General features: G+C 30.8%; 1 protein-coding gene across 1 annotated transcript; it reads left to right on the forward strand.

Annotated features, from left to right (window-relative positions):
• Positions 1-8171: 8171 nt before the first annotated feature.
• LOC145278178 (uncharacterized) lies at positions 8172-8675 on the forward strand. Its single transcript, XM_080130459.1, has one exon. It carries the CDS (start codon positions 8172-8174, stop codon positions 8673-8675), a length of 504 nt encoding a protein of 167 aa, XP_079986585.1.
• Positions 8676-10295: the final 1620 nt, after the last annotated feature.

The following is a 10295-nucleotide window of genomic DNA, read 5'->3' on the forward strand; positions in this document are numbered from 1 at the left end:
TAAAACATAAACTACGAAAATATTTTCATAACAAGTCAGTAAAAGAAAAAAAGATATATATATATATATATATATATATATATATATATATATATATATACAGAAGTTTTTATATATGCTTATATGTATAACTATATATCCATCTACATATTATTGAATAGCACAGTCAATGCTCGTTTTTATTTTTTTTGTTGGAATCTTTTCCCACCTTCTAATTAATTTAGCTGCTTCATGCAGAATTATAACAAATCATCTATTCTGTCTTTTTCTCCAATTTAGAAAAAGTCATCGAAGAAAATACATCTATTAAAAATCACATAGCTGATAACCGTAAACATCAAATATTAGAAGAATCCCTAATCATACCTTAAAATTATCATTTAAATACATTTTGAAAACTGCAATAACATATTTGTATGCCGGTAAATGAGCTAAGAATTATTTAAAGTCTTATCTGAAATGGAACACGTACATCAAATCTCTTGCCAAACTCGCTGGAAAATGGGAGAATCCCTCTACCGCTCCAGTAGATATCTTACTGCTGATGCAATTTTCTATATATATAAAAACCAAGTAGTCCAAGGATAGTGTACTGTTTACACATCAAGAGGAGCTGCTAGAAGAGCTTATCCTGCCAGGAAAAGTTCAAAGTAGACTTTTTACTTAAGTGGGGGACGTCTTTTTTCTCTTTCCTGCAACCTCTTTCCCATAAAAGAGACGGCGCGGGCCTGTCTTTGTTTTATCGTTATTTCCATGGTAAGTGCTCGTCTGCCCCCCCCCTCGCCAATCATTCATGAAAAACACACGTCTACCTGAAAAGCTTCTGTCTTAGAAGTGCACGCCCGTGGAACTCTCTTCCATTTGCCTTCTTCCCAGCGTAGTACAACTTGGTTGTCTTCAAGTCGAACATAAACAAATTCTTAATAGAACCGCCCCCTTAAGTAATCCAATTTACCAAATTTCCACTACTAACGAGTTCTACAATATTATCTCATTGACTACTGTACACTTTATACACTTTATCCTATAGTGACCTCCGGACCTTGATAAATGGTGACGCTTGTGTAAAAAAAAATAACAAGTTGTTTTTTGGTAATATATAATAATTCAGACACATTAAAAGTCTTTGAGACTGCAGTGACTATTTAGTTAACATCAATCAGTTTCGAAGCAAGAATATTAATTAGTTGATTATAAAGAATAAAACCATCAATATAAGTAAGCATGAAGTGTTTGGCTAATAAGATTAAATGTGATGAAAAGAAAGAACGCTGCATACATACATTTTATATTCGCATGCGTATAACAACAGATATCCTCGATTATGCCAGGCTGAGTTCAATTCCTTGCCTTCAATTTTGATCCTAAAGCGATACTTTTAAACTAAATTGAAAGTGTATTACAGGTATGAATATCAAGTTTCCATTCGGTAGATCAAACCGCAACAGAGGCGTAAAGTAAAGAATCTTCGCACACACATCTACATGTCACGTAAATATGAATTCACACACGCACACACACACACACACACACACACACACATATATATATATATATATATATATATATATATATATATATATATATATATATATATATATTTAGTGATTGAAACAGATTTGGCTGTTCCCGAAAAGGCACTTAATTGTTATAGGATTACGTTGTCAGAAAAGGTAAAAAAGATTTTAGAAAATGTTATGAGTCATATATCATCGCAAGTATTAAAGGTGTTAAACTTATAACAACTGTTTTCGCGGTAAATTTGTATATATATATATATATATATACATATATATATGTATATATATATATATGTATATATATATATGTGTGTGTGTGTGTGTATTCTTGTGGGCTTAATATTTGATAGTGAAAATTAATTTGTATTCATCTCATGTAATTTTCTTACTGTGTATATTAGTAATAATATTTTATTTATTATAAATAGTATTACATTATTTACAGATTATAATAGCGTGTTTATTACAATTGCATAAATTGTAAAGAATATAATTACAAAGAAACTATCAGATTAGATTGTAATTGTATCTTTTCGCATTCTACATTTTATCATGATTAACCTAAAGGGAGCATTTGTTCTAATGATTGTATTATGTTAATACAAACAATAATATGTCCGGGTCATAAAGTTAAAGGGTTTATCTATTTTGGTACCAACTTTATTTATTCTTAAATTCCGACGTAAGCAATATGTCGGATTTCCTTCTCTGTTGGCTTTAATCATTTCTGACAGGAACATATTTTTAGTTTTCAGACCAGATTTGCCGGCTAAATTTACACATTGTTTTCTTTCTAATGTCGACAAATTTTTCTTTGGGGCATGTTTTTTACATAAATAATATGGAAAGTGTCCGACTGATTCGGGTTATGAAATGATAAACGAGCTTAGTATGGCATCTGCTAAACGAAGGCAAACTGCAGTACGGTTTGATTGGTTAAGAAAATAACGTGGGAGAATCAACAGACTCATTTTAAGTGTTCGCTAGTGTGGTGGTTTATGTGCTCTTCGTTATGTACGATATCAAAAGATAAGGCTTTGTACGAGACTGTGTGTCTACGCTTCATATATATATATATATATATATATATATATATATATATATATATATATATATATACTTAAGAATAATGTAATGCAATAAACCTACTATTGAATGGGTTAAAGAAATATACTTATTTAAATGTATTCTTTCTCATAATAAAAATCCTAGATTTGAAATTTCAACTTTTCAAATCATAAAATTTAAATTACTAAATAATATATATATATAATAAATAATGTGCTATAGTGTTTTTTAGCATTGCATATATCGTAAACAAAATAATCAACCTAATATTGTGTGCTTTAGCTGTTGTTTAATCAGGTAAATTCTTTTCTTAATCTAATGCACTAAATTCTTTGTTTTTTCATGCTGTTTCAGTCAATGAGTTACTCATGATATATATGTATGTGTATACCACTGACAGAATCTAATTAACCTTTGGATGAATTTCACTATGTATTATAAGACCTGGAAGGATGGATATTAAAATTATGACCACAAAACTAGATTAATCGGCCGCAATCTCAAAACTTGAAGCGTAGCAAATGAATCATGAAATACACAGTAAAGATATGTATTCTTATAAATCACATTACTGCGCGTTTTAAAATATTCCATGTCCCATACACCCACTATATAGAATTGCGTTATTATTCACATAATATTCGTTTCAAAAAAGTCATTCCTCAGATAAATATGTTAAAAATACCAGAAGATAGAATATGTAGTAGACTAATAAAATGAAAACATACATAGGTAAAATTGGGAAATACTGTAGATATGAAGGCACCGGCAAAAGAAATGACATAAAGAAATTAAAATGAACTCAGCAGACAAAGGATCAGCACAGATAAAAGGACTATAATCAAGGAAAAATAACACAACCATCAATAGCAACAACAGTAATACAATTATTATTATTATTATTATTATTATTATTATTATTATTATTATTATTATTATTATTATTATTATCATCATGGTCATCATCATCATCATGGAAAAAAAATAATAAAAATAATAGAAATGGGAAAGTTTAGCAACTCAGCCATGCATACAAATAGATAAGAGTTCGCAAATAATTTGATTTATTATTAGATCAATTAAAATTTTGCTCACATAAAATCTGTAATCACAAGACAAAATGTACAAAGAATCCTCGGGTTGACACTTATATAGTCGATAACTACTAATTTGATTTGACGAAATTTTTATTTACAATTAACTTAAGTCTTTCGATGTAATAAAATCAAGTCTCATTGTTATGGTGATTAAATCATATTTGTGAAATTTGCACATAAAATATAATTACATTCGAGGATTTTGACAAGTGAACATATTTCTTGAAAAGGAAACATTTCAAATATTTCCGAAGACAAAATTTAAATTCGCCTCTTCGTAACAATCATTTAATCTACTATGTATTCATTTGTATTTTGAAACATCAAATAATATTTTGTTTCTGTTCGATAATAAACTTTATTTTATCTAAAACATCAAATAAAATTCCGCCATGAGTCTTCTCTAACATGGCCAGAAGTAATAAAAAACACTAAATGAATCTAAAATGTAAACTGTCTTAATATTACTGTCTGGTTTAGTTTGATTTGATAGTGTTGTTGTACAGCATATCAACTTATAAGGTATATTTAATGAGTAATCATGTTATATTAGTAATAATATTTTATTCCAGCCGGTTATATTATACGCAGATATGTATTCGTGTGTGTTTTGTAAAATTTTGTTTGAATTGTAAAGGATATTATTTTTCTTTTTCAATCTACAGAACGTAATTACGTATTGCAAGGGGAAAATGAAATAGAAACAATAGCATCAAAGTAAGGTGCGTTTTAGATCATGAATCCTGATCCGACAGCAACATTTAATATTTGGAAAACAGAGGAATTAACTTAGGTTTTGGAAAATGTTATTGGCAGCTTGCACAATTTTATTAATGAACCGTCAGAATTTCTATAATAATCGAAATAGTATACTACTTTTACTTTTGTTTCTGTAACATATAGTTAACGAAGAACTATTGCAAGAGTATAGAACGTTTTAAATTAACAAATAACAGAAATATAAAATCGTAATTTGATATAATATGGTGTCATAAAAGACAAACAGATATAAAGACTGAAAAAAGTTTTAAAATGTTTTTCAATAGTAATGTTCACTCAAAAAAGATACAGTTCGATAGTAAAATGACGTATGCATGTATGTATGTATGTATGTGTGTATGTATGTATGTATGAGGTAGATCCAAATGAACAAAACCGCGTTTAAAACGGCTGGATTTTTTAAAATAAAATATTTGTACACAAGAACACACGTCCCGAAGGTAGACAATGATGACGAACTTCACACATTATTTACAACTAAATATACATAGAATCAGACGATATATATATATATATATATATATATATATATATATATGATGATTGCAACGTCGTGTCAGACAAGAGCCACTCCCTCAGTCAAAAAAAACTCAAGCCGTTTGAAACGCGGTTCTGTTCATTTGGATTTTTCGTCTGATTCTATGGATATTTAGTTGTAAATAGTGTGAAGTTCGTCATCATTGTCTGCCTTCGGGGCGTGAGTTTTTGTGTCCAAATATTTTATTTTAAAAAAATCCAGTCGTTTGAAACGCTGTTCTTTTCATTTTGATTTTTCGTTTGATTCTATGTATATTTAGTTTGTTTGGAATTTTTTTGTCAAACTCATTATATTGTACAGATCATCCTGATCATTGAGGATATATGACTTTTGGAACGCTACTTAATGTGTACATGTATGTGCATGTGTACGTGTGCGTATTCATATGTAAGTACATGCTTATAATGTGTGCCTCTATTTGTGTATGTTTGAATGTGTGTGTACATGCATATGTATATTTGCGCGTATTCTGTGTGTATGAATGTATGTGTGCATGTATGCGTTTATTTCCATGTGTATGTGGAGTGTAGAGGGCTCCCGTAAGCCGTGGTGAAGCAAATCTCTGATTAAAAAAACATAAAGCGGGAGACCAGTACCCACATTAAGCTGGTCTGCAGTTTAACTTGTTACTTGCTATCTTGCTCTTGCTTGTTACTGGACCTCAACATTTTGAACCGAGAGAGAGAGAGATTTAACTGTCGTACAAATCTAAATCTCTGTAACAATATCTTTGTATAGATACTCCCTCAGGCATTTGTCTATAAAATAGTCCTATAGCAATGGAAAAGTTGTAACGCGTGTAGGCTTGAAATGCTGGAAGCATGTAATAATTGATCTGCCATCATTATATGTATCCGTGTGTGTATGTACGTATATGTGTACGTATGTTTATATATGTGCCTGTGTATGTATATGTATATATATATATGTGTGTGTATATTTATGTATACATGTATATATGTTTGTGTGTGTTTGTATGTATATATGTATATATGTGTGTTTGTGTATGTATATATATGTGTATCTATGTATATGTGTATGTTTGTGTATAAATGCATAGATATGTATGTATATGTATATGTATTAAAATACATGTGTATGTATATGTGCATATATATGTACGTATTTGTATGTGTATATGTATGTGTGTTTGAATTTGTATATGTGTATGTATACATGCGTGTGTATTTGTGTATGTATGCATGTGTGTATGTATATGTATTATGTATTGTGTATGTATGTATATATGTATATATGTGTGTATGCTTATGGATATATGTGTGTATGTGTGTGTATGCGTGTACGTATATATATATATATATATATATATATATATATATATATATATATGCATATATATATATATATATATATATATATATATGAATATATAGCAATTACCGTCTTCAGTGGCATGTCTGCTTCAGTGAGTGAATTCGCCGGTACCACTATAATTAAAAAAAAAATAAATAAATGAAATAAAAAGTCATGTTAGGGCTCATAGACTTTAAGTGTCTTAGGGAGTTGCACTCGTCTGGCAAGACGTTGCAATCATCATCATGCGGTAGATCTATTTGAGGATGATTTCTCTCAACGCTTCACGAATTTCAACAAATGAGTGGTAAATAATCTATATATTAATATGCTTGTCCGTACGGTGTACGTCATCATCATCGCAAACATTAATTAATGAACTTCGTCATCAACATCGCAAACATTAATTAATGGGAATTATCTCCCTTTATTGTTCAATCTTTATTAGTTAAAAAATCATTAAACCGTTTTATTTCCCAAAACTTCCCGAACAAAAAAAAAAAGAAAAATATAAACTGTCTATTTATGGTTCCGGATTATTTTGAAGACAATTATGCATAGAAGGTATCGTTCCTCAGTTAAAATAATATAGTATTTTACTTACATTTGTAACGATGTCTTCTGTTTATTATTGTATTGTAATACGGAACGCGTATTCTATTTTATTCAGTAATAAATATATTTTTTACATTTAACGTTACGTGTTCGTTTTTTTGTTTACTGCGCCACTGCCATTTTATCTTTTTTTATATTTTTATTTACTTTTGAGTGAGCCTTACATAACAAACATATTTTTAGAAATACATGTTACAAAAGTCAAGAATGACTTTATTAAATAAATCACCAAAGTCATCATTCGCAAATACACTGAGTAACACAGAGTCAGAACATATTTTACGTCTTGTTGTTTTGTTTTCTTTTGTTTTACGGCATATCAATCCTTTTTCGTGTTATTTAATGCCGAATCGAGTAATTTTGTCACATTTATACAGCTCCACGTTGTTTACATAGTTATTACTTATGTGTTGTTCGTTTTATTTTGCTTCTTTTACAGGCAGTCATCATCTTCTAATGCCCACTGACAGGGCATACATTTTTAAATACCATAAAAATGGACGCAACATTTTTTTAATATGAAATTAAACACTTTGTTTCATTACTTATGATTTAATTTATTTAAAGAAATAGTTATTTCCTATTTAAAGATTTTCAGTATATTTTATTTAATTGAAGAAATATTTATTGTGCATACATATATTTTTTCCATTATTTTTATTACATTTTTAGGTGAAGGTTCAGAATAGTTAACCCCCCTCCCCATATTTAGAATGGCTTTCAGCATGATTCTTACAATAGCGGTATCAATTTTTTTTTTCGTATTTTAAAACAAATAAAAAAAAAGATATAAGATCATACAATGTTTTTCCTTAAATCGCTATTTAGGTGAAGGTTCAAAATAGTTAACCCTTCTCCACATAACCGTTCTTTTTTTCTATGCAGAAAAATACTTTGTTTCAATAATTATGATTTAAATAAATATTTATTCCTTCTTTCAAGATTTACAATATAATTTATTTAACTGAAGAAATATTTATTGTTCATACATATATTGTCCCCTTATTTTTTTACATTGTTAGGTGAAGTTTCAGAATAGTTAACCTCCTCCCCATATTAAGAATGGCTTTTAGCATGATTCTTACAATAGTGCTATCAAAGTTTGTTGATTTTTCTTATTTAACAAAAATTATAAAAAAAGATGCAAGAACATTTTCATCTGAAGCAAATCAACTCCGGTGTAATTTACCAGAAAATAATGCATGTATCCAAAGTGTCTTTGAAACCATAGTTACAGTTATGGAGAATATTCCTTATGCCCAAGCTTATAAAAACATAAGGGCCATTGAATTAGAAGAGGAAGCACGTGCTATAAGGGAAAATATAAAGCCAAGGAGAGCTTCGATGCATTCCACCGCTGGTCCAGATATCAAAATATTGTACACTCCAATAAACAACGAAATAGGTGTAGTATTTGTTGGTGAGGATGGTGCTCCACCTGCTAACAGAGATATTATTGTTTACCCACATTCTCAACCAACACACCGAATTTCTTATCTGTCATGCCACTTGGAGCCCATGATATATCTCATATTATTTCCAAATGGTGAAAAAAGCTGGCACATAAACATGCAACATAGGCCAGAACAGCAAACAAGAGTTCGCAATAAAGTGATAATGCAAGAGTATCACAGTTATCGCCTTGCAATTAGAGATTCATTCAGTATTATCCATAGATCTGGTAAACTATTCCAAGCCATCAAAGTCAACATTTGGCTTAATGGATCTTTTAGCAAGGAATGAAGATGGCGATCCTGGTATACCAGTTATTCTACCATCTTCATTTACAGGAAGTCCTAGGAATCTTCAACAACTGTATCAAGATGCAATGGCAGTTTTCTGGAAATATGGAAAGCCAGACCTATTCCTTACCTATACATGTAATCCACGATGTCCTGAAATATTAAACAACTTGGGGTCATCAGAACTTGCACAAAATCGACCTGACTTAATATCACGTATGTATCATGCACATCTAACTGAACTTTTGAAAGACATTAATGACAGACATTTATTGGGAACTCCTGCTGCATATGTTTATGTTATTGAATTTCAAAAAAGACGGCTACCACACTGCCACATGATCTTAATGTTGCGAGATCAGGATAAGATCAGAACAGTTCACCAAATTGATGCAATTGTGTCAGCAGAAATACCTGGACCTGAAGATCAAGTTTCAATGGTACATGGTCCATGTGGTGCAGTTAATCCTAATTCTCCTTGTATGAGTAAAGGATTAGGCAAAAATATTTCCAAAGGCATTTAGAGAAGAAACAGTAGAAAACATTAATGGATATCCGACTTATAAGCGTGCAAATAATGGTGACTCAGTTCAAGTCGGTAATTTTACTGTTGATAATAGATAGATAGTCACTTTCAACAAATTTCTTCTCAGAAAATATCGAGCTCATATATACCTCAGTCAAGAGTATAAAATACATATTTAAATATGTTTATAAAGGACATGATAGTGCAATGATAGAGGTCAATAACCATGATTCATCTATTAATATCTATCAAGGAGAAACAATGCGATCAGAACGAAGAGATGAATCAAGCAATATCTATCATGCAGATATGTATCATCTCCAGAAGCAATGTGGCGTCTTTCTGACTATAAAATGCATGGACAGTCTCATGTTATGTACCGTTTAGCTGTAAACATGCTGTACACATAAAGGAATTTCTTACTGATGTGTTTTAAAAGATTTTAACTACCGTGGGATTTCCACGGGTCCTGCTAGTATATATATTTTACAAAGGAATCGCAACTTATCAAGGCCCAGAGGCCACTCGACGATAAGCGTTAAAGAGACAATGTCATAGTAATCGTTAGAAATATAAGTTTGGTAATTTGCATTACTTAAAGGGAACTGCTCATAAAGAACTTGTTTGCGTTGAACTTGGAGAATACTATATTGTAGTGAGCTGGAAAGCAGGCAAACGGAAGAGGGTTCTACAGGTGTTCTAAGAATTAAGCTCTGTTCATGGAATCCACGATAAGGTTTTGGCACAGATAAAGAGTGGGGGAAACTATTGATAGTGGTTTTCGCTAGACGAATATTTCTTCTGAATGTTTGGCGAGGGCAAACCATAGACTGGAGCTCAGACGAGCACTTGCTATGAAAAGAACGATAACACAGAGATAGGCTCGCAACGTCTCTTCTGTGAGAAAAAGGTTACATGGAAGAGAAAAAGGCATCCCTCTATTTTGAACTCTGTCAATGTAAGATAAGGTCTTTCTAGCAGCCTCTTCCTATATGTGGCAACAATACTCCATACTTGGATGTATCTGGCTCTTATATAGTTAGAGATTTGCATCAGCAGGTAATAACTACTGGATCGATAGAAGGATCCCACCAA

The sequence above is a fragment of the Euprymna scolopes genome, chromosome 6 (genome assembly GCF_053919585.1).
Source record: "Euprymna scolopes isolate OS-2025 chromosome 6, ASM5391958v1, whole genome shotgun sequence".
Lineage (NCBI taxonomy): Eukaryota > Metazoa > Mollusca > Cephalopoda > Sepiida > Sepiolidae > Euprymna > Euprymna scolopes.